General features: G+C 43.5%; 1 protein-coding gene across 1 annotated transcript; it reads left to right on the top strand.

Annotated features, from left to right (window-relative positions):
• Positions 1-25,428, top strand: tinagl1 (tubulointerstitial nephritis antigen-like 1). Its single transcript, XM_084380257.1, has 12 exons — positions 1-207; positions 4,502-4,812; positions 6,941-7,007; positions 12,133-12,225; positions 12,317-12,431; positions 14,861-14,987; positions 15,214-15,364; positions 15,457-15,643; positions 16,847-16,892; positions 17,843-17,966; positions 21,040-21,085; positions 21,631-25,428. Exons 2-12 carry the CDS (start codon positions 4,509-4,511, stop codon positions 21,796-21,798), a joined length of 1,428 nt encoding a protein of 475 aa, XP_084236383.1. The 5' UTR covers positions 1-207; positions 4,502-4,508; the 3' UTR covers positions 21,799-25,428.
• The last annotated feature ends 808 nt before the right edge of the window (positions 25,429-26,236 follow it).

The following is a 26,236-nucleotide window of genomic DNA, read 5'->3' as shown; positions in this document are numbered from 1 at the left end:
GGTTAGCCCTTGCTGACTGCCTGTATATAGAGAAGACAGAGTCTGACAGAGCAGATCCTGTGAGAGAGTGAGAGACAGAGGGAAAGGGAGGACTGACCTTTTACCCAAACCTCGTCTACCTGTGAATGACTTCCTGAGCGTCACATCGGCAAACCTCTGTGGTTTTCTATCGGATTATAAAACCAGGATTTCTCTCTCGAACTCAAGGTAACAACAGGTTTTCCTTTCTGCTTTCTTCACTCTTCTACAGCAGCCCTATTTTATTAAGCCAGGCAGGTGCAGGCTGGAGGTCACAGCCTGATCTCATGTTACCTAAAATATCTTTTTGATTTATGGAAACTCTCTTGCTAATCATCACTTCTCTGGGATTAGAACTAACTCCTCTGCACTTTATTGTGCTCTATCCAGCCTGAGCCACAGGATTGAAGTTACAGTCAGGTCGATACCATTACGACATATTTACCTTCTGGGTGTGGGATTGTTGGACACAGTATTCGAGATGTTACGAGAAGATTCGAGAATATGAGCGTGAGGTTATTGAGTTCAGTGAGTTTGTGGCTGATCCTCCTGATCATGATCCATCACTCACCTGCAGTGGTGCAGGTCTCATTAGACACCTGTGAGGTATTATAACTGTCCTCTGTTTCCCACCACCTTGATGTGGTGCATGTTTTATTACTAGAGCTGGACAGATAAATGCCAGTGACTGTGTGAACCAAAAAGGGTTTTTATATATGTGTGAATTATCTGGCGGGTGGTGCAGCGATATCTGAAAAGTTCAGCTGTGCGAAGGAAAAAGTTAAAGTGTGGTCACAGGACATGGGTAAGGAGGGAATATTAAAGGTTTGTAAATTAGAAAAAAACCCCAACATATTTTCAGTTTGGATTTTTAGTTGTCTGGGTTTTGAGATATCTGATGATTCTGCCTCCACCCCAATATAATGTAATATAATCTGTACAATTTCTGGGGCCCAGAGGATTGAAAAAGTTCAACCTGCTGTTAAAAGTTTGTATGGAGACAGTTTCTTCAGTAGGAAGTAGTTTCAAAGTGTTCACAATAAGTAGGAACGCACGACAATTACCTGCTTCTCATGGCTGATATCAATAAGATCATCAATCATTTCACATTTTTCTGATTCTAAAGAGAAGTTAATAACATTTAGATTACGTGAACTCCGTCTTCTTTTATTGGCGGAGCACAAGCCAACTCTAAAGGTGCATACCGCCAGCTATTGTAATGAAAGCAACTTGGCTTCATATTATCACTATGAATTATGACTATTTATTGGCAAGAATATCACCAATAAAATAAATAGCTGATAGCATAATTATCCCAAATTTGGTACGATATAAATCTTGCATCCCTAGCAATAAGTTCTGCACATTATCAAGACTGACTTGAACACTTACTTTGGATGAGGTGTAGGGACAAATATATCAAAACCTTAGCAAACAAGCTAATTAGAGATCCCTGGCAGTTTACTGAGATCAAGCAGGTTTATGTTGTGACTAGGTCCTGGAGCTGTGGTGAGGGCATTGTAATTCTTCGACTTTTACTGTGTTGTAACCTGTATCTTTATTATGTCTGGGTGTGTGTGTGTGTGTTTGAAATTGTGTGTGTGGTTTGCCCGTGCTCAGGGTTCATCTGTCCTCCCGTGTCTCCAGTGTGGGATCAGTAGCTTGGCTACAGCTGTCTGCAGCACTTAGGAGCCATATGGCAGCTTCTTTGACAATATAAAACCCCAAAAGGAGCTGAGACATCATTGTATCATATCATGACAGTCATGCAACAGTAACTTTGCTTGACATCTCATTCTGATCTTTATTTATCTAATTTTCTTGATATGAGGATCATGAGCGAAGAAAAAATCTAAATCATCTCGCTTTAGCTGAGAAGTGCACCAAACACAATCAAATATTTTCCTATATTGACACTTCCTGGAGATCTTTTTAAAAAAAATATTAACAAGAACTAACTGGCTCTGTATGGGGAAGTTATTGATTGAGGTATTGTCAGCTCTTGTGGGTTTTTTTCGGCAGTGTGACCCACAGGCCTCAGCAGCTCATTGAGCAGACGGGTGGGAGTATTTTATTGCTTCGCTGCTCAGAGTCTGCCACAACAAAACACTTGTGTAAAGGAGGTGACCTGCCCATCCCATGCTGCCATATGCTGGTGTGAGTGTGTGGGGTGTGTGCGTTTCGACTAAAGGCACAGTCATGCAGAAAACAGCGCAGCAAAGATCTTTTCCGGAGCCCCGCTTTATGTGCAGAGTTTCCATTGTCCTCCAGGATCTGATTGGTTAATTAATTATGCTATTTACGTAAGCAGCAGGCCAAACCCCCCGTCTTTGTGCCGCCCCACACAGACTCAACCATCCAGAAATCTGAGACCAGTCCGCACACATACATTTGCACAAACATGCATACATAAGATGCTGTAGAGTTGTGGGTTGCTAAGTCAGGTCATTGAAGGTGTTCAACGTGCTTATACACATACCAGAGAATAAAGAGTGTGACAATAAAAACCAGTAGATCAGTTGCCAGAATGAATGTTGGCAATGTAGGTTTCTGCAAACCATTATGGTGAAAGTTTACATTTCTTTATGTGGCAACTTTAAGTTTCTTTAGGTTCATTGTTGAGTTTTATGTTGTGAAAATTATGTAATTAAGTCAAGACACAAAAACAGCTTGGATAGTGTCAGACGAAGATCATGTTTTGGCTTAAAATACTACTTTTCATCGCCACAAACACTGCTGGAAATGCCCGACGTCTATCCAGTGGTTTCACGCTGTTATGTGAAACTACTGTAAAACGCAGTCTTGAACAGTGGTGTGTGGCTTCGCAACCTTCTCCCTGAGCTGTAAAGCCACACCCATCCTCTCCACCTCCAATCAGCTCATGTCAATATGCTACGTATAACACATCCAAATTTGAAAGTATTGTGCTACGTAAACTGCCGAAAGATTTTTTCTGGCAACTAGGTTGATAACCGACACTGTGGCCATGTGGAAATTTACCTTCTTGCGTCCAATTCACTGACAAACTAGTAGAGCGCATACCTCCACCAAGGCCGAACAGTCCTTTTTAATTTAATCAAGTGTAATCCAATATCAAACTTATTAGCCCTGTATCACTCTACAGATACTGGCCACCTAAATATGTCTGATTTTTTTCATCAAGATCCACGCATTCCCTGAGAAAAAATGTCAAAATCGCAATGTTAGAGAGTGTGAGACAAAATTCCTGAATCTGTGCCTTTTCCCCCTTTAGCCAAAAGTTGATGGGGTCTATTCTGGGATGAGACCCATTCTCCATCCAAGTTTAGTGAAAATCCATCCAGTAGTTTTTTTGTAATCCCGCTGACAAACCAACCAAGCAACAAACACATAAAAAAGACGGACACTGGTGAAAACATAACCTCATTGGCAGAAGTGAAAAATGTACCACATCATCCCGTATAGAAAGTCAGAGACCAGGTGGCACAAATGGTGGAAGGTTCCTTTAAAAGCAGTGTGTAAGATTATATATATGTTGTTGGCTTTTTAAACTTAATCCCAGATCAATCGTTTTAATTTTTAATTTCTCAAATCACTCAAAGTGCACATTTTCTTTCATTCCTCCCACGTATCTTCTCTTGTTCAAAACAGACATTTGCTGTGTGTTCATGGTTTCCCTCTGCCTGCCCTGTCATCGTGCATCAGCATGGCTCTGAGATAAACTTCAGTGTCTCTGAGGCCCATTAATACTGGATGTGTCTGTTCAGCCAGACAATTTCCTCGAGTGTGACAGATTAGCTTTGACAGCAGGACATTACTTTATTTCCGTGACTGAGATAACATGCTAATCTCAGATGATAACGTCCCCTCACTCATACTGTTACACTGGCGGCTCCTTCTTAGATGACGTGAAATGTAAATTACAGCTTGATGATAGTGCAGCTGGTAAATATATATAAAAATATAAATATATAGTAAAATGTGCGTCACATAGAAGGTAGCTGATGACCTTTCACCCTCAGACCTGAGGCGACCCCATCATACATCATTCAACAATGTGTGTTTCTCCCATTGCACACTCATTTCCATCGCTGTCTTCTGTTTGTCTTGGATGCTTAAAAGGAAAGTTGGAAAAAAATAGGCAGATGATCTCCGAGGATCATGTGGGTTTCTATTTGGAACATTTGCTGGCAGCTCTGTTTAAATGTATCTTTTGTGTGTGTGTGTGTGTGTGTGTGTGTGTGTGTGTGTGCTACTGAATGCACATGCATCAGTGTGTATGTGAATTACACGGCAGGATAATGTGTTGGCAGCAGTCATACCCCAATTATGCCGCTCACAGTGCGACCTCTTCACCTCTCTTCCTGTCAAGTGTGAAGGCAGCAGCAGGCCAACGTTCACTCCATCATACAAGTGTGCAGTGCAAGAATAAAGGATGGATCACACAGTGCTGTGTTTACCTAAACATCTTGCATCCTTTTTTTTGTCTCCTTCCTTTACACAGGTTTATCATGAAGCTCCTCCTGTTGACAGTAGCGGCGCTGCTCCTGGTGGTGGCAGAGGGCACCGCAGAGAGAACCCTGTCCAGAAGGACCAAGAGGGAGCTTGCCAGCCCGCTCCACGTCGGCGGCATCAGGGACCCGTTCGGCTCCTACTGCGAGAGGAGAGGAGGCTGCTGCCCGGGCAGAGACGACCTGTGCACGGTTCCCTACCTGGACACCATCTGCTACTGCGACCTGTTCTGCAACCGCACCATCTCCGACTGCTGCCCCGACTTCTGGGGTCATTGTCTAGGCGTGGAGCCACCTTTCATTGGTGAGTAGGGGTGAATGTGTTTCAGCGAGTCTTGCAGGAGTGTGTGTGGGCCTGTCCTAATTAGTTAAGCCAGGTCAGAGAGCAGTCCAGAACCCCACTGACAGACTCTGCACTGGATCACAATGCAAAGCAGCGTGGCATCCGAAAATCACTTAGAATTACATACCTCATTCTCTTAAAGGAACAGTTCACCCAAAAATTAAAGAGCAATGTTTCTTTCCAGAAATCATGATCCAATATAATACGCAGTATAATCAAAAGACCTTGTTGTTAGAAGTTTCATGTAGGAGATGTGCATCTACTCATGGATGACAGGCACTTGCTCATGACAGCACCGGATGCAAACATTAAGGTTGTCCTCCTCGGCTGAGCTCCCACCTATAAGTAGATGCATGAGAAAATAGTTCCTACATGAAATCACTGCCATCTAGCTCCATCATCTCTGCGGCTGATATCTTTAAAACTATGCAACTCAAAATAATATAGCAACATAAGATAGTGGTGAAAATACAGCCACTCTCAGGGACTAGAGTGATTTGGTGAGTGTAGATAAAGCTCTCGTACAGAGATCGGTTTGTTGTCTTCTGCATATTGTCAAACCCAAGGTAAAGTTTATGACGGATGGCGCATGTGAACGTCATCTGTTTTATCAATAAATCTCAGAAAGGAGGGCTGAAAAGTCAGACTGTCCACGAGTTCAGATTCAGCTAATTTCTCCTCAACTATCTTGCAATCATTTGACTGACTTCGGACTACCCACGCTACTTACAGCGCTGTTCTCTCAAGGCGGAGGTGTAAAAATGTGCCAGTGACAGCAGAGGCCTACCTGAGAACAGAACAGTGCAGTGAACAGTGGGCTTCTTATTAACCCAGACAGAAGGAGGGTGGAGGGGTGGATGGAGGGATGAATGGAGGTCAGGAGAAAGAATGTGGGCTATGTGGAGGGCGGGAGAGAGGGAGAGGCTGACAACGGGTACAGCGGGAGGGGACGGCACAGGTATGTTTTCCCTGGACGATGAGGTAGAGGGATCACGAGGTGGGACTCGCAGTCCGCCACACAGTCAGGAGGGAAGCTGCGCTGCTTCAAAGGGAAGGAGGTGACAGATTTTTACAATAGGTCCTTTTTCTTATCGCTGCCCTACAGTCACTGATTGTTGTAGTCCATAACTCAATATTCAATGCTTCCTTCAGCTGGACTTTTCTCATTATGCTGTCAAAGTTAGTGTGAAGGGTTTCTAATATCCTCCCACAGAAGAAAAGCCGAATAAATAAAGTGTCACCCGAACCATATACTTCCAGTCAACGTGTGACTTGTCAGACAGTAACAGAGTTGTGATAGACTGTGAGACAGCTGTGAGGTGGGAAGATGGGTATCAGAAGGCTCCAGTCATAAATCACCTTATCAGCTCTGGGCCTCACTCCAGAGGCCAGGAAACCTCCTCGCACTGTAAACCGTCAGCCAGCTCATGCCCTAAATTCCGTATGAAATTCACCCTGACAGCACCTTCCACTGTAAATCAGCCCGTAGATGAACCTCACTGCCACTTGGTCTGTCACCAAGGCAATAAAGTTTTCACAATCTGTGAGTAAGCAGGGTTCAAACTTCAAGTGTCAGATCCGTTTAGAAGGAATGCTCACGCTAACCACTTCTGTGGTTTGAGACATTGCTGAGTGGACTTTATCTCACCGCTGCAGCTCACAAATGTTAATAAATTGACTTGAATTAATGGACGGTCTACTTCTGGGGCCCCTTCCCTCAGTCTCAGGAGCGTAAGCTGGTTAAAGCATGACGAGGGCCCAGGAAGCCTGGGAAGGCAGGAAAGAAGCTAACGCCACATTCCTACACTGGATTACTGAAGCTCAGAGCTCCTTAGACCTCACATATTCTGTGTGTACACTCACACACTGCACACACCGGGGGAGTTACTGTTAGCACTTTTTATTTTGGTTGCAAGTGAAGGAATTTAACCAGAGTGGTTGTGTTATATTTAAGTGTGAGTGCTGTATTTGTCAGTCTGCATCTCTGTGTCTGTATTTGAGGCTTTCTTTGAGATTAGCGGGAGGATCACTGTTGTTTAGGCACATCAAACCCACATATAATAAGTTTCCCCTCTTTGTCTCCTCTCAGGCACCTGTGAAAGAAATGGAAACAAGTTCTTTACAGGGCAAACATACAAAGAGAACTGCAATTTATGGTATGTAAACCCCTCCTTCTATTTCTCTGCTAACCTCTTAAGTCCCGGGCTTTCCCTTAAATGTCCCTTTAAGTAGCTTAAAGTTTGAAAAACATTTTCCCTCCTGTTTCTAGTAGTTCCCACACTTCACGTGAACTTTGCCTGTTTACACTGAGTGAAATACACATGCCCATGATGCCATGCGTTCCATGTGTCTATGGATGCACCGCTCTGTAGATGTCGCCAGCATCACAAATTCTCTGAACTTGGCGTTCGTAAAACCTCTGGGATCTGTACTGAAATTATCATTTTGTTGTGCGGGGTTACGAAACATGTTTGTGCACAGCATGTGTTTCTAATAATCACGACACTGATGTCTGTACGTAGAAATATTCAATTTTTCCACGTTTTTAGCGGAAATCTTCTTGTCCGTCTTGTACACAACCTGACCCCACACTCTACCTCCACTTCCTCTACTGTATGTTATCTCTCTGCACATTATAGTCTGTCTGTCATTCAGTCAGTCAATCCACTATTTTGGCCCAGACTACAATATCTCCACAGCTATGGATGGACTTCTGTGAGTGTGGCAGACGTTTATGTCCTCCTCATCACTTCGGTGATCCCTCAACCTTTCATCAAGTGCCACTGTCAAATCAAAATTTCAAATTATTACCAAATACCCACAAAACTTATGACGTCTCCATCAGCCTCAGCTGTATTTTGTTTTAATTTAATGCTAATACCTAGTAAACATCAGCAGGTAAGCATGGTGGTATTGAACATAATGCAGATAAAGTCAGTTTTTATACATTTTATACATCAGTTGCATTTAACCATGCCTACATGTATTGTCCCTGTCAAATTAACTGATTAATAGATGTTTAAAAATCTCCTAGTTGTGGGTTGCACACATGACATGTCATTAAAACGTCACACCTCTGTCGTGTCGTGCGTCAGTTCGACCCTCATGCTACCTCCGCTGCTGGCTGAGAGGCAGGACAACAATGTCCCTATTCTGCCTTTGCATGTTTTATAGAGAAACAGCAGGAAAACGGTGCACCATTCCTGATTTGAACAGGCTGTGTGAAAGGGGCTCAGGACTCGTAGCTGAATAACTGAGATCAAATCAGGCCCCATGCTGATTGTTACCATCTCCCATTTCAATGTTGTGTGTGCCAACCTCTCCAACCGTGTCATTAATGTACCCGACTGAGTAACATGGCAAACTTAACCACAGTTGAAATGATTTCCTGTTGAACCTCTGAACTTTATTGTTCTCTGAAGCACAAAATGAGGCTGGATATGGTAATGAAAAGCCCAAATATTCTTGTTTTGACTCTTTGAGTAGATCCTCGACACTGTTGTATTATTTTCTCTTATTAACTGGTACTGAAGGACAGATTTACAAACAGCTCTTCTCTCCATGACCCTGAACACAGTATTTTGGATTAACTCAGTGCCTCCTTTTATCTCATTGGCCTTTCACACCCTGATTCCATATATCTGTTGTCATTTTCCTGCACGATAATGAAGGCAGTCAAGGAGGCGTAAAGGAGTTTTTGTTAGTCTAGAGGAAGGAGACAGAGGTGTGTGTGTGTGTGTGTGTGTGTGTGTGTGTGTGTGTGTGTGTAGGCAGGAAGAAGGAAATTCCTCACCTCTCCTTCACTTTGGTTTCACACACCTGTGTCATCCGATGTTCCTCAGCGACGCCATATGCATGCACGTGAACATGCACACTTGCACACAAATGTTGATTTAACATCCATTCGTACGTCCGTATCATATTTATTTTCATGCAGCAAGAACACACTGTGGCTGTTTGTCATGACACGTCTAACCCAAACCCTGCTGACCTTCGCTGATCTCCACATCCTCTGCTTTAAGCCTCGCAGCTGTTTGACTCCCGTAGCTGTGCTCTGTCAGTGTGATAGGCCTGAAGTATGACTTTTATCAAGGCAGCTCAATTAGGCTTGACCTCCAGGGCCCGATGGGTGCCCAGATAGGCGAGGGTGGAAGTTGATAAACGGCGGGGCTGGGCGCTTCTTCGTGCGCTGCGTGGTAAAAATAGCCTCCAGTCTTCCATGTCAACAGAAGACAACGTTCATGTGCTAACTCCTCCCTTTCACCGCCAAAACAAAAGAGTCTTACACACATATGCTCTCACACAGGTCTGTTAAGTCAATGCACATGGATGCGTGAAAAATTGCACCACGACTTTGGCGCAGAGGGATACGCACACTCCCATTTCCTACTCCCACTCCCTCCACTTATTAATTTCCCAAACGTGTATCCTCCCGACTCCCGGGCTGCAGGGTGGAGACACATCTCTTGGAGTCGACAGAGTCCCCCTTTTTCTCTAATTAGCAGCGGTCCAGCCCCTGCACACGCTTATCTAACCTCCTACACATCTTGGCTAACGAAAATAGGAAGTCGAACAGCCAAATAACACAGATTGGGTCAGCAAAAATCAGCTCTTTGACATCAGTATCACAACTGGTATAAACTTTATCTCTTTTCCAGAGCAGATTGTGTCTGTGCCAGACAGAAACCCAGCACAACTTGACTGAGCGTGAAGTATTGAAGCAATGTTTACTGATGTGTGCGTGTGTGTGAAGATGTGCCGTGATACGTGTGGCAGTCTTTTGTTGTGTTAATGGGATCTCCAGCTGAGGCGTTTTCCTCTCAGAGCTGTTGGCATCCTGATAACTCTTTATCTGCTCAGAATTATCTGAAACACGGCGCCTCCCTCTCGCGCACGGCCCGAAAGCACCAACGATCTCCGCTTTGATTTGGCAGCAGCTCTGCTCTGTCTGATTGTACTTCAGATGGGACGACAGCCAGCGCCAGCTTGGAAGAACCTGCTAAGTTGCTGTAGAGTTTCTCAGATGGTGGAGATTTGTGGTATCCGAGCGCACACAAACAAGGCCATGTTCCCGACAACACACCTCATGTCGCCCAGGTGTGTGCGTTTGCATGCACGTGTTAATGCGTATAGTCTCAGAGGTGAAGAGCGTGTTGTTGTCTAAGAGGGAGCGTGACGAAGAATGTGAAATATGGCCTCCCACTGTCCTCGTATTTCTTTCTCAGTCACACTCTGTCCCCCGGCCTCCATGGGTTGTCATTACTCCTGTCACTCTGTTCTGTGTGTGTGTATGTGTGTGTGTGTGTGTGTGTGTCCAGTTCTATTACTATGTGAATTTACTGCTGTTTTTGACCCACTGGCACTGAGCTGCACATATGTATTCCTGTTTTCCTACAATCAAAGCCCTCAAATGGTCCCACTGTGGGAGGCTGAGCAGACAGGCACTGGTCCAGACTCTGCCAGTGTGTGTGTGTGTATATATGTGTGTGTGGGTGTGTGCATTGAACATTGTGTCTCAGAGACCCAGCAGGGAGGAGTGCACTTTGAGAGGTGATACACAGTCTATAGGCGTCAGTGTGACAAAAGAGGAGCTCTTCATCATTGTGCGTTTGTGTTTAACGGGCAGGTTCCCCTCCCTGTAAACATGATGTGAGATGTACAGTAGACTTTATGGCGGGAAGTCTATACGCGCCCCTCATTCCTTCTGTCTCGCCAACGCACAACTCGGTGTGATAGTCCCAAACTGCCCGCTGAGCCTGTAGCTGTTATACACAGTAATATGTGGTGATGAAGTAAGTTTGTTTAACCAGGTAGAGGGGCCTGAGAGCAGAAACATTTACCATCAGACTGCTGAGAAACCAAGAAAACACCAACAAAGCTTGTTCTATATTCCATATTTTAGCTTGAGACTTGTTTGTAAAGCATTTACAAAGGTACTGAATCTAGTCCAGTTTAGTCCACGTAGTCCACATTAGCGTGCACTTTCTTGCCCAGAGTAAGATGAGAAGATCGATACCACTCTCATGTCTGTAGCTTGAGCCAGCAGCCAGTTGTCTTAGCTTAGCTTAAAGAGCCCAAAAAACACATCAACTTCTTTAACACTTTGGTTTTTGTTATAATTAAACAAACAAGATATCAGCGAGCTTTAGAGCTCTCCTCTGACAGAGCCAAGCTGTTTCCTCCTGTTTCCAGTCTTTATGCTGTGCTAAACTAACTAGTTGCTGGTGGTAGCTCCATATTTTCTATCCTGGTATGAGAGGAATATCAATCTTCTTATCTTATTCTTGGCAAGAAAGCACATTTCCCAAAATGTCAAAACATTTATACAAGAAATTATGGAGCAGCGTGACATCACAGAACGTCTCCAGAATAAATTAAGACATAAATGTCGGCTCTTCGGCAGTTTTATTCTTAGAAAAGTCATGAATTCATCTACAGCATAATGTTTTATGTTGGTTTCAAACAGTTAATCAGCAAGTTCAAGGGTGAAACTGGAGCTTTAGCAAACTTCTTTGACTTGACTTTGAAGTATCAGGAGAAGATGAACTGAAGTCATGTGCTTCTATAAGTGACTCAAAGATTGTTTGACTACTACATTTATTTTATAGCCACGGCAATAACAAATACATTTATATATTTCAAAGTGATCTGCCTACATGACGAATGTTCTTCATGAATGTTTTGCTGATAATACTTTTACTTGCAAAAAACTGCAGGACTCACTTGATGTTGTTGTATTAGTACTTGAGTATCTTGGAGAGGATCTTGGTAATTGTTCCACCACTGATCTGGCTACACACACACACACACACACACACACACACACACACACACTCCTTCACAGTGAGTCATCAGATAGTAACCGGTTCAAGTTATTTTTGAGCATCCCCAAAGCAAACATCGTCATCGTCATTAATATCCTGTCCTCTTATCTCTCCTGTCATCTTCCTGACGTCTTCAGTCTCTCTGCTTCCTTCTGACTAAAAATGGATCTGCGTTCTGCAGCCTTAAAAGGCTGAGTGCCTCCTTTAACCTCTCCCTCTACTCCTCACCCCCTCGTTCCTTCTTTTTCCAGTTACTGACATTCTTCCCGCAATTAATTTCTTATTTGGGAATTCCTCTGAGCTGGTGCATGTTTGTCTATCTCTCACGTGGTCGTTTTCTATTTTAGCTGTTGACTTTAGCATAAAATATGGAAATCAAATTATCATGCAGTTGCAGCTGCCAGTGCCTTTTAATGGTCTCATTTCTGTGCCCCTACTTTCTGTCTCTCCTCTGAAGTACATGTGGCACCACTGGGCGATGGGAGTGCGAGCAGAACGCCTGTCTGATGGAGCCTGACATCATCCACGCCGTCAACAGAGGGAACTATGGGTAAGAAAACAAACACAGGAACACATAAACACATACACAGTAAGATATCGATCACACACAGTTATAAACGCATCGCATTTGTCATTTTCAGGTGGAAGGCAGCTAACTACAGTCAGTTGTACGGCATGTCTCTAGACGAGGGGATTCGATTCCGCCTCGGCACGCAGAGACCCTCCAGGACGATCATGAACATGAACGAGATCCAGGTACAAACTGCAGAGGTTAATGTAACCACTCCAAAGAAAAATATGTGGGTGGCCAAAATCCTGAAGTCACAGGTAGAAACTTAAGTGTTGGCACTCTTCACTCATGTGCCTTTGAGCCAGTCATTAAATCCCTGGCATCCTCAGTGCTACTGTTTTGTAGCTGGACTTTGACCTTTGACCTCGCTTTTAAAAGGTGACCGGAGCGAACACATTTCCATACAGGGACTGGAGGAGTATCATGTTACTTATTGCTGGCGGGTGTAACCTCTTTAACTCTGGGTTTCCCCCTTAAAACTCCAATTTAAAACAAATTTTCTGAGAACAATGTTCAATCTCACGTACATTACTCTTTATGTATTTGTTCCCATTTAAGTTATATGACAGCTGTGTAGGAACGTTTTTTTTTTTTTTTTATAACTGCAACATAACAACATCGCAAACATTCCAGATTTCTTCTGCATCATTTTACATACAGAACATTTTTACAACATTCAGGCTGAAACGCTGAGATTTTAAAGTGTTTTTCAAAAATACTTTCATGATCGAGGATTTACATAACTAATTATTATTATTTATAGTCTTTACACTATTCATTTTTTGACTTTTAGCTACTATATACTAAAATGTTTAAATCCACGATGGCTAATCTCCCGTTTTTGGGTTTAAATTTCAATATAAAGATATGAATACAACATAATAACACAACGTGAATAAAACTTTTGACATTGAACACATTTCTGAGTCACATCAGATAGATGTTCATCTGCAACAGTTGTTTAACTGTAAAGACAACAACTCCCATGATCCCACACTTCCTCATGATGTCAAACTAGTCTTTTTTTTTCTCATTGTTTTGATTGAAACACCCCCAGTGGCAGAAATTACATACTCTAGGCAACGTTTAAAGAGCCCATAATTAAGTAAAGATAACCACTGACCTTTATAGAAATATAGTGTATGTGCAGAAATCACATTATGAGCAGGACTGTGGGTGCGTTGGAGGGAAATGTTGAGAGCAGGAGGTTTTAGCGACAGGTGAGAATGCAGAGATAAAGTAATGTTACGGTTTTGTTAAGGTTTTTCACCTCCTGCATACTTCCTGTGAGTTTTGCTATATGCAGGTTTACACCTCACTACAACAAGGGAGCGCTGATCAAAACGCCTTCCGCTTAATTATGGTGGCTTGTATGGCTGGTATGTGACTGCGTCTCCGTCTGGAACCTCATCCAGCTCTGATCCGCTCAGTCTTTGTTTATATTCTACCCAGACAGATTACATAAGACGGAACCAAAACATCAGATGGAGAAGATGGAGGGAAGGATGGCTGCCTGGAGAATAAAGAGCAAACCTCCTCTCCAGTCTCCATCCATCCCTTCATCCATCCAATCTCACTCCCCCCCAGCATTCCACGACTTCTTCCACCCCCCAAAAAGACCCTCACAACTCCCCCTCCTTCTTCCGCCGGCAGCGTGTCCCTACCTGTGCCAGGAACCGGAGCCTCGCTGCCCATCCATAAATCTCTCTCCCCTTTTTTCTGTCTGTCTGCGGACTCCTGTGTATGGGATGGAAAAACTGGGAATCCACAAATGAATTCATCACACAACGCGTTATTCTTGCCGCCATTCTTTCCCCTCTTTTATCACGCCTTCAGGTCAGCTGTTTCAGGTGTCTGCGCTTTTGCACTTTGACCTCCCACAACCACTAATCTCTGACCAGAAGTACATTCCTTAGTTATGTATCAGGTGGCTGTTTGCGCTCTAAATGCCTCACAATTAAACAGAGGAATGCAGAGAGGGAAACTCAGTGGTACAGAGGTGCTTTCTCTGTTATCACACATAACTGGGAGATTAGGAGAGCATCCAACCAGGAGCGGAGACTAATAGATGGAGTATGTTTGGCATCCGAGAAGCACCTGAGAGTGAATATTTGCACCCTATCACATCCTGGTTCGGATATTTTGAATAGCGATTGATGCCTTGGTGAAAGTTCAGTTGGTTCAAATGACGCATTTGATTTCACACTGATGCAAGCAAATGGCCTCACGGTTTCACGGAGAGGAGCGGGATCAAAGGTTTCCTGTCTATTCTACAGCGTCAGAGATTGACACAGGGCCAAATGGTCCTAATCGCCTGTGAATAAGTCCTAAGTCCTTCTGCTGGAGGGTTTATTAGCAGACTTATGTAACCTGCCAGTGATCCAGACTTGTCAAACAAAGCTGTAACTATTTTAATTGCAGCCGTTAATTTGTGTTGTGTTTTGCAGAGACAATTACTCTGTAGGTCCCCATTCAAACGAGTTGTTCAAGATTTGACTTTCTCACTTATGATAATAATTGTTTTTAATGAGATATATTATTGTTTTCTCAATAATTGACCTTATTGTTTCTGGCCTGTAACAACCGTCTCTCAATCTCTTTCTGTCTTGCTCAGATGAACATGGATCCTCAGAGTGACCGTCTGCCTCTCTACTTCAACTCAGCAGAGAAGTGGCCAGGAAAGATTCATGAGCCGCTGGACCAGGGCAACTGTGCCGCGTCCTGGGCGTTCTCCACTGCAGGTAGAGCAGGAACAGACAAGATGGTCAACACTGCAGGGTTGTTTCCAGTACTTGTGTTGACTTTAAGAAGTCTTCCTTTTGGTTCTGTGGTTGAAATATGTCGCCTTACTGTGCAGATATTTATTATTCAGCAAATCCTTTGATTGATTTGAAAAGTAATCAAGTAGCATTTTTTTTTAGGTTTTTGACTTGACATTTTCTTAATCTTGCCTGTCCTCTTCACCAGCTGTGGCATCAGACAGAATCTCCATCCAGTCAATGGGCCACATGACTCCTCAGCTGTCCCCCCAAAATCTTATTTCCTGTGACACGCGCAACCAGGGAGGCTGCGCCGGGGGACGCATCGACGGAGCCTGGTGGTACCTCCGCCGCAGAGGGTAAAGACTCGATCATACACGAACTAGAAACACAAAACAGTGTCTTGGTGGCTATTTGACGACACCTTTATACCTCTCCTCTCGTTTCACAGAGTGGTGACAGAGGAGTGTTATCCATACCGCCCCCCGCAGGAAACACCAGCCGAGGTGGGCCGCTGTATGATGCAGAGTCGCTCGATTGGCCGGGGGAAGAGGCAGGCCACGCAGCGCTGCCCCAACACACACAACTACCAGAATGACATCTACCAGTCCACACCGCCCTACAGGCTCTCATCCAATGTAAGCAAATACATGCATACACACCCATCCTCCATCGGTTCAACACCTGACAAGCCAGTGTTGTAAACAGTACCCAAAAGTCATACCTGAGTAAAAGTAAAGATATTGTGCACGACGTGTTATTAAATCTCCAGTAAACATCTTTTATAAGCTCTCTGTACCTGTTTTAGGACTTCCTCGTGCTGCAGCAGACTATAATCTCTCTCACGTGTTCATGACAGTATGTGTTTTTGCACACTTTCCTCATGCATACTCGACTGCGCTGTGGATGAACATGGGAATGTACAGGATTAGGTGCTCAACAGCACTCTTCACTGACTCGATGAAGGGTGGGAAGTCGTACTTTTATCTGCTGACTTTCATGGTCCAGGCAGTTGGATTCCGGTTAATATAACACAGAATTATAATACGATTGTTTGTAGTTAGATTAGTTTGGATGAAAATAAATTAGATATGCAGGCCATTAACAGACTGCACTTTGGATAGTATCATCCAGAATAATATCTGGAATTAGATTTCTGTGTTTACCTGCTCATATCAAGTTACTCGACTCTTTCTACGTGCCATCTATTCATGCTTAGGGAGATGAGTATATCAGAATCAGTCGATATGAGATTATAAAGGAACAACTGTGCAGTATCCTGATAGACATTAGTATAAATCATTTATATGGTATTTTTCTAGTAAGTAAATCAATCAATAATTTAACTGTAAACTCTACTTGGTCAATATTAAAGGCACAATTGCAAATAATTGTGCGAAAAGTGTAAAGTTTATGTCACAGTTTAAAAAACTGGATAGTCTAAAGTCCACTTCATGTAAAAAATCACCTCTGCCCTTTCTTATTAGCGCGCAGTATCATGTAGCATCTACTGAAACTGTTTCCAGAAGCCGTCTCTGCATGACAGGCCAATTCAGAGTGAGCTACTGCGCTGCAGCCAGTGTGCGGCCTTTATCAGCCAGCATCCATCAATGCTAAATGACGGCTAATGCTTCTCAGAATCATTACAGCCTGTTGTTTCTGTCTCCCAATGGCCTGTGAAGTCAATAAGCCAAGCATTAAGGCCAGGAGGCCCTGCTGGACTCAATCTTGTTATCTGACTTTTAACAACCAGAGGGGTTTGTTTTCATCCTCTCCATTTCACTGACATGTAATGATCTGTTCGTCTCTCTCGCTTCTGTTCTGTCTATCGTCTCTCTCAGGATAAGGAGATCATGAAGGAGATTATGGATAACGGCCCTGTGCAAGGTCAGGCAAACCTATTTTATAAATAAGTGTCAACATTTGCTCCAAAGTGATTATTAACTCCTAAAAATCTCCCAAGGGACACGTAAATCCGAACACATGCACCTCGAAGCCTCGTGTAGGGTATCCGACCTCGGATGATGTCACGTTTGACCTTGTCATCCTGATGGTTTTGCCCCGAGGTTCAACTGTGACCTCAGTCACCTGGTCAGAAATGATGGGCCGTTATGTCAGTGTGGTTGGAATGACCTTCCTTTACAAGCCCGCCGCACTGTCTGGTGCCCATCTGGACCATTGTCAAGTACACTTGAATAGAGGAGTCACGTGTAGGTGTGTGTGTGTGTGTGTGTGTGTGTGTGTGTGTGTGTGCGTTCTCTAGGAGCCTGTGCCAGCCTCTTGTTTTATTGTTTAGCAGTCCAGGAAAACCTATTGGCTTGATGTCAAGTTTCCTTTTTGAGTTCCCCCTGACACAAAGGCATAGAGGTGTGTGTGTGTGTGTGTGTGTGTGTGTGCATGTGTGTGTGTGTGTGTGTGTTTGAGTTGGGGGGGTGCACATAATGTTCAGAGCTAGAGAATGATGGCTTCAGTGCAGGTACGCCTCCCAAAGAGGGAATTTCTCAGCTGTACATCCGGAGAGTAATTCCCATTGAGCTGGAATAGGAAAGTCACGCCGAGTTCACAGCTGAGCTCACACTGGCACACACACACACGCATGCACGTACGCTCGCACACACACACACACATAGCTGCCCTGTCTGATGTCTGGGTGTGTGTGACTCAGGGGAGAAATTGGAATTTTGTTTGGTGAAATTTTGATTAATCGATGTTTGAATAAGATTTTTATCTCTCCCTCACCATGATAGATTCAGCAGCCTTTATAAAAGATAATCATATCGTGAGTGTGTTCGTGTTATATCCGCCTACTAATTATCCGCGCTTGTTTGTTCTTGCAGCTATTATGGAGGTCCACGAGGACTTCTTTGTCTATAAGAATGGGATCTACAAACACACTGACGTCAGCTTCACCAAGCCTCCACAGTACCGCAAACATGGCACACACTCCGTCAGGATCACCGGGTAAGTTCTTAGCATGAAGCATCAACTAATGTTATTTTTATAATCGATTAATCTGGTGATTATTTTCAGGTTTAATCGATTAAATGTTTACTTTAGCCCAAAGTGATGTCTTCAGGTTACTTCTTTTGTCCAACCAACAGTCCAAACCCCAAAGACTCTTCATTCAGTATCATAAATGACAAAGAAAAGCAGCAAACCCTTGCATTTGCTGGAACAATTATTTGACGTTTTTGCTTGAAACACTTACTGAACTGACTAATTCAGCCTATTAGTCACAGCGTGGACACAAGTAGAGCCTCTTTTTCCCTGCACAAACTTGATAACCAGCTTGGGTTTTGAGGTTGTTCCTTTTAATGTTACACAAACGTGCACTCACATGTTAATTGAATGAGGTCTGGACAAAAACATTTGTCCAGGTTTTAATGTGTCTGGTGTGACTGTTGCTACATGCTCGACAGATGCCATTTCAGCAGAAAAAAGCGATTACAAAGAATGAATCAGGTTTTAATTGTTATCAGGCTCGATTCAAAGCCTCACCTGCACGTGTGTTTGCAAACATCTGAGAGTAAGAGTACGTGTGAACAAGCCTCCCTCCCGGTCTGTTGCTCCTGGAGACACACCTTGTCTCCACTCCTTCATCTGCTCCAGACAAGGCCCCCTTCCCCCTTCCTCCTCTATCTAGTAACTCCAGCGACCGCAAAAATGCAGGCGGGTAGACGGCTGACACACCTGGATTACCTGGCCCCCACCCGCCCACCCTTTGACTCTCGTTATTCCCCATCTTTCATGCTTTGCCTCTTGTTCTGTGGTATCTCCATCATCACTCCTCAGCTGACTTCCTCTCTTTTCTCCCCATAACACTCTTCTTATCATTTATTCTTTCCTCAGACAGACAGTGGATGCTTCCTGCTGTTTTTATGTGTTGTTTGGAGGACAGGGAAGATGTTTTGACCCATGAAAAGTCAGAAACCTCCTTTCCCCTTGTAAATATATGCCTCTCTGTGAGTCATCCAGCTGGTTTTAAAGGGTACCTGTCATGGCAATGATACGTTGCCGCTCTCTAGTCTCACTTTCCAAATTACAGAAATGAGCAGCTACCTCGTAATGGGTCTATAATGGGGGGCTAAGGAATGTGTTTTTGTGAGCATTTGACTGTATCTCAGTACCTCAGCGTCTGAGCTTGTCCCTGAACTTCAGCTCCTAGAAGATAATTAAAAACTCCAGACGGGGGATCTCGGCGCTGCGATGAAAGCAAGTCTCTCTGCTTTTATCTGATGGATGGAGACAAAACACAACCCCCTTTAAAACAGCTTCTCGTGTCGCTTTTCATGTGCGTGTCTTGTATGTATGTTTTATGACATCATGTGGCGTGTATAGGCGTGTAGTTCAGCTTGCAGTTACATAAGCATGTTCTGAAATATGCTCTTGGAAATCTGTGGATGCATGTTTGTGCGCCGCGTCGGGATAGTCAGGATGAGATGATGCCGAGGATGAAGATTCCCAGCCGTCCTGAACGCCCCGTGCATCTTTGGCTCCTTCTACTGACGCTCGCTGGCCGAGTGGATGTGGATGTACCACCGACACAGGTTTAGGGACGGATGGAGCAAAAAGAGGAGGAGGAGGGGTGAGAGGGGGGGTGCATAGTGTTTTGAGCTCCAACCTGCCAGCCACAGGCATCGGTGTGTTTACATAGGCCAAATCCCAGAGCGAAGCGTCCCTTTAAGCCCAGTGCCTGGGAAAGTTTGTGGAAAGAGCATTGAGGTCCACTGTGGTGGAAAGGGCATTGTCTGGCCTGCTGATCCTGACCGCACCGGACAGAGAGAGGGGGATCAAACCTCGGAGAAGAGGTCAGGGGTGGGCGGAGGGGCGTCGGGGAAGGGCGGGGGCACATGGGCACAACGGTATGCCCATCATTGTCCCCCAGTGAGCAAGTGAGCTGATTGGAGGCCAGATAAGAGATCAGCAGTGGTCAGATTCTGTCTGGCTCTGTCCATACCGATAAATATGCAGGCGGGCAGGCATGCATATGGGATCTCACACACACACACACACACACACCACACACCACACACACACACACACACACACACACACACACATGCAGGTGTGCTCGTAAATGTCTCCAGCGAGTTTGAGATTGTAATTGTTTACGCAGCTGTTTTTAATGTGTCAGTGTGATTTCAGACTCCAGTCAGGGAACCACTGGGCTAATAAAGTCCCTCGCTGATAGGAGGTTGGCATTATCTGCCAGTGTTGTGGCGCAGGGCTACTGAGTTGGCAGAGTCCGAGGCCAGCTACTCTTTTTCCCAGCATTCCGTTCCCTTATAAAAGATAACAAGCGAGTGGGCACCGGGAGTCTCTTGGGAAACGAAAGGCCTGGAGTGCAAAAACAGGATGGGAATTGGCTTTGGGAGAATGTTTTGATCACGACGAGCAGAAACGGCGGGCGTCTAAGAAAAGTTGGCAGCGAGCGGAGCTAAGACCAAAGTGCAAGGCACGGTGGGAATTTATGGGCGTTTGCCAAGGTTTCCTGAGAACAAAGCCGCTGCTGAGGGACGGGGGTAAAGATAGGCCTCTAAGTTCAGAGTCGCACGTGCATATTTGTGTGTTTTTCATCGGTAGTCTTGTTATCTGCCGTCTGTGCAGTGACTGGGTTGAGGTGGCGCTCACTTCCTCTTAAGCCTACCCTCTCCTTCCTGTTTCAAGTCAGGAGAACGGAAATGGCAGAGGAAAAGGGAAATTCCGTGTTCTTTGGATTGGAATGATGTCGGAGTGCACCAGGCAGTGTCCAGCCATAAATACACCGATTTCAGGATGTTGCTAATAAGATGAAAGACATTTTTTTTCCCCACTTGAACGCTATGTGTACTTGAAGAGTGTCCGAGGCGAACACATTCCTGAGAATCAGACGTGTTTATTGGAAAACTATCCACTATTATCCTTTAAAAATAGCAGCGTACCTCTGACCCAGCTGATCTGGTGTCAAAAATGCGAGGATATTTTGCTCTCCTATTGTTTGGCCTGTCACTGGAATGCATTTTAAGTAAACCATCCTCTCTGTTTCCTGTGCCAGGTGGGGAGAGGAGAGAAGCTTTGATGGGACATCAAAAAAATATTGGGTAAGTTTTTTAAGTCCTTTGAAACTTCAACTGTGATTTCTCGCCTCCCAAGACGACACTGTTGAACTCTGCCTTTAAAATTTCTGATATATTTCACTAGAAAAGTACAACAATTTAAGCCCAAATTAACTTTTAATTGTTTGAATAAAATGAATACAATCAGGTTTGGTAGTGTTGTCAGTAGCTTTTTAGCCTACGTTTATGGTACTTTTTAATCAGAAGAGAAAGATCTTTTGTGTCTAAACAAACTAAATAAACAAACTATTTTTGTTTTCATGACTGAATAAACTGAATACACAAACTTCATACTGTTTAACTTTGTTTATATTTGGCGGACCCTGCCACCTTTCTAGCTTCAAACAGTGTTCTGGGGACCTTATTTTCCTCTGAGGACAACTTGTTAAATAAATAAATATTTCTGAGTTTGTATTATGACCTCATTTATATTGTGAATTTGAATTTCTTTTCCAAAAACTACACAGCACTCCTTTAAATGAAAATCGTTCTGATTTTGCGGTAACTTTATTACTGTACTTTATTTTCAGATCGCTGCCAACTCCTGGGGAAAGAACTGGGGAGAGAACGGCTACTTCCGCATCGCCCGCGGGGACAATGAGTGTGAGATTGAAGCATTTGTGATCGGCGTGTGGGGCAGGATCACGATGGAGGACATGCACAACCATCACCACCACCATCGTCGCCGACACATTTAGAGACACATATTAAAAGCCACTGAGACATTTGTTTTTAATCCCACCTATAGCTGAGGCGAAACACACCTAGAGTCTCAGAACTCACCCATCAAGCTGGCTGGGACAGCCACAAAATCAACCCCAGAGCCCCTGAACCCTCTCTTTTTTATACCTTACTTTACTCTGAGGATCAATACAACCCCTCTTCTCCTCCATCTTCACCCTTAATCCCTGTAACTCAAGGTTTATGGCACCAAAAAACAAAGAATAACTCATCTAAGCTAAAGCTCTTCTACGTTGCACCTCAGGTACCTACTGATCCAAAGACCACACTTCCCAAACTCCTCAGTTTGATCTCTGGTGAAACATGTTCATGTCAAAGTTGGGTGATGACAGAAGGAAGAAGCTCAATCTGATCTTTTTTATTCTTTTCTGTGCTTCTTTGTCAACACGAACCTTTAGTCTTCTCTAGCTCTAAATCTTCAGTCCAGACAGACTCGATTTCCCAGGGACAGCTTGGAAAAGAGGAAATCTGAGAGCCAGATTATCAGACATCAGACCCTGTCAGAGAGACACACCCAGTCTAACCGTGTAACATGATAATAGATCACAGATGACCTTAGTGACATTTACCTGTCAGCCTTACCTACAGACTCACGGTTTGGCTCATTCCCTCAGTTTTAGAGAGGACACTTGTATAGAGTTAGTAGCTGCAGGCGGTAGAGTTTCTCACACATTCCAGTAAAAACGTAGAATCTGACACTGGAAACAGTAGGAGGTTTGATGTGAAGTTCACAAAAGTGTTACTTTTAGGAGGATTTACAGTGCCACCGACCATGACCGCCAATCAAAAGGAATCCCATTACTGTGCTATTGGACATTTTAAATCAATCCAATAATGAAACAGGCTAAATATTTTCCATACTTCAATACAATCGCCAGGAAAAAGGTTGGTAGTGGACGCTTCTGTAAACCACAGATATGTCGAAACGTTCTTTATGTTCATTTTTCAGTTTTATGTCGTCAGAACAAAAAAACTCCTGTGCACTCTTGACTTGCAATCTGAAAAAAATGTAATAACAGCGTTTAGGTACACAGACGTTTATCATGTTATTTTACAAGACAAAAGGAGAGACCATCTTAAATAGGTTGGTTGTTTCACACCTGGACCAATAAAGTCACGCTACTGACTGAAAACGCTCACCAATCAGACCATACAAATATATGTAACAACTTCATAGCACCGTGTGACAAAATACAGTATAAAAAAGACCATATCTTAAAAATACAATATAGAAAATTGGCTTTGTCTGACAGAAATCATAACTGAGAATAGGTGTGCAAAAGTTTTGCTCTGTCTGGTTTATGTTGTGACAACGCTGTGCTTATGGTCTTCTGATTTAGGCACAAAAATTACTTTTGGGTTGTGAACAGATCACGTTTTGGACCTCATTAAAAAATACCCAATGGTTTCGTGCTTACAAATGTTGAAACACCATCCTGAACAGTGGTGTCTGGCTCGGGAGCCACCTCGACAAGCTGTCATGCCACCACCATCCCTTCCTCCTCCTGACATGAAAGTCATGTAACCTGATTGTGACGTGACACCTAATGTAGCAATGCTGTTGTGATATGTAAAAATGAACGTATCCGTGGTTTGCAGAAATGTCCAGTGTCAACAATTTGCCCTCTCAATGGCTGCCCCTCTTCTACATGTTCGCACTGGGAAGGGCGGTGTTAGTGGAATAGATTAAACATGTACCATTTGGTCTTGGCATCATTTTCAGTCACACTAGATGAAAAAAGTCGCCATGAAAGCTGCCATCTGTGACTCATTTGAAAAAGATTAAACAGTGACGCGCTCAGAGTTGAAAAAGATTGTAATGCCTTAAAGAAACAGAGTTGTTCTGACCACTGCAAAAGAAAGTGTTTGTGTCGTAGTCTCCAGTAGCTCCGTTCTGTGTACAATGTTACAATTTGAGCTAAAGATGTTATTTTTCTGTGTTGCAGTTATATTTTTGAAGTTTTATTTTACTACTTGTTTAAAAGATGTACTGTACGTAGTAACTTTCATAACACATTCATCACTCAGTCGCTTTCCTGCTTGTGCTTCTACATAGTTTGACCACAGCGAGGAGGATGACGTGGGGGGGAAACTGCTGCTAAAGTCCAGTTTGTGCTTCAGTATTTGACTGCAGAGTCTTTAAGTTGATGCATTTCATTTGTAATAAACATGCAAAGCCACTTCTAACTAACGCTGAAGTCACACATGTTGCAGACGAGCTGTTCGGCTCCATGTTCTTCTAGTTTTGATTGTTTTCTGCTGGAATACTTATCTTAGCTTTTTGATGTCTTCGCATCAGGCTGATTTTCAGACCTTCTTGAAAAGAAAACCACGGTGTATTATTATCACTTACCTTAAATTACATCCTGGTGTGCTTCAGCTGTATCTTCAAAAGGCTTTTCCACTTCTATATCATCATGTCTTGTGATCTTTAAGGTCCCTGCATCATCTCCTTCAGGCATGGATAGGCAGATAGACATAAAAGCAGAAGAGAAGCGTCTGGTTGGACAGGCAATGTGCAATGTGCAGGAGGAGATGTGGATAGATGGGGTTATTGCATTTTTCTCACGCAGTGTGCTGAATCTTTGCTTTTCTGAAGTGAGCGAGGGCAGGGAGCGACGGAGACGGAGGTCATGATGGTCGACACGAGGTGCACAACAGGTTTACAATAAATGACACCAAGGACAATGTGAAACTTTGCTCTTTGGCTTGAAGAGCGATTCATCTTCTGTTAGCGTAAAGAAGGGCGATTCGTCTTATGTGTCTTCCTCTTTTCTGTGGGCATGTTGCTATAGCTCCTTTACAAGAGAGAAAAAGATCAATGGACAAAACCTCAGTTGCTAGATTGGTCTATGTTACTGTGTTGCACCACAGATTTGTTTGTTTCATTACAAATAACTCGTATTTTCCCCAGTGAAGTTGGGAAGCCTTTAATATTCTTTTATGAAAGATATTTCGTGACCTCCCTCCTCAATAGCAGCATTAATCTGAGATGCATTAGGGTCTGCATGAGAAGAGCAGAAGGAAGGACTGGAATCTGACCAAAGCTGGAAGCATTTAGTTTCCATTGAGTAGAGACATCTTACTGTTAATGTCCATTTTATTTTGGATTAATGGTCGTTAAAGTTCATCAGTAGCTTGGACCTAAATTATATATGACACTGAACATAAAGAAAAGCTCCTACGCTTACGCATTTTCAAAGGAATGTTCACCAACAACACGTGATTCTGATTATTTCTGCACAACAGTTCGGATTGGAGCAATAATACGACTAAAGATTCTCTGCAAAACCCAAATCTACAGCAATTGATCTCACTTTCAACCTCTCCTCTGACGCTCCCTCCCAGGAGCTGCAGCAGACATCCACTCAAAAGTTGTGTATTTTATGTAAAATGAACCACTCCATATTCACTGATGTGTAGACTTTATTTATGACAAGATGTGTAAATTATATACTATTATTCTTTGTTTTTTTTTTTTCCTGTGCAATGTTTTATTATCTCTCTGTCTCTTGTATTGTGTGCACTAAATTGCAATACCACATTAGTGTATACTTGTGCAGCACAATAAACTCTTTCCAAAACTACGTGGTGTCATTGTGAACACTTGCACCTGAAACAATGAAGCGCCGAGATGATCTGGGGGAAAAAATGCAGGAATATAGTGAGCATGCATGTAAGTCTGATGGCAGAGAAGGTGTGTGATTTTAGGGATCAGTGAGCCACAATGGGAGGGACTGAGCACAGGGCGTTCAGGGGGAAGCTCCATGAGACGAGGCCGGGTGGGATGAGGACAGTTTTTATAAGGTCCTGCTGTGTCAGCGTATTCTTCCATCACTGAGAGCAATAACTCTGCCCACCGGTCAGAAGAAGACCAGGCCTGAGAGTACGTATAATCGATCAGAGATACATATGTATGTGCCATATGGAAGACAGTATATGCTTCTGCTATGAAACAACAGAGGCCAAAAGTCTTCAGTCACACAGTTAAGAGCTGGAAGATCCGATTCTTCCTCTGGCCATTGAAGTGAGCCAAAATATTCAGGAAACAGATCGTGTGAGACGTGTGATTTGGGGAGATTGAGTCCGATTTTCTCTTGCACTGTACAAACTTTGAGGATTTAAGAATATTTGTCTTTTTTTTAAATTAAATTCCACAACAAAACCTTGAAATATTCTGCTGAACAGATGATAAAAAATGCATCTGGATGTGTTTAAGGGGGAATTCCAGTATTTTTTAAATCTGGGCTCTGCATGTACATGTTTGGGTGTGTGGATGACTCTTTCCTACAAAAAGTTTTGCAATCAGTCCAGTAGATTGCTTCAGCTGGCATCTGTGACACAGCTGCCATGGCTGCAACGTAATCCTTTGGGGCAACTCCGACTGTCAAAGTT

Source organism: Pagrus pagrus (assembly GCF_965226575.1).
Source record: "Pagrus pagrus genome assembly, chromosome: 17".
NCBI lineage: Eukaryota > Metazoa > Chordata > Actinopteri > Spariformes > Sparidae > Pagrus > Pagrus pagrus.
This window is presented reverse-complemented; position numbering and strand designations above follow the sequence as displayed.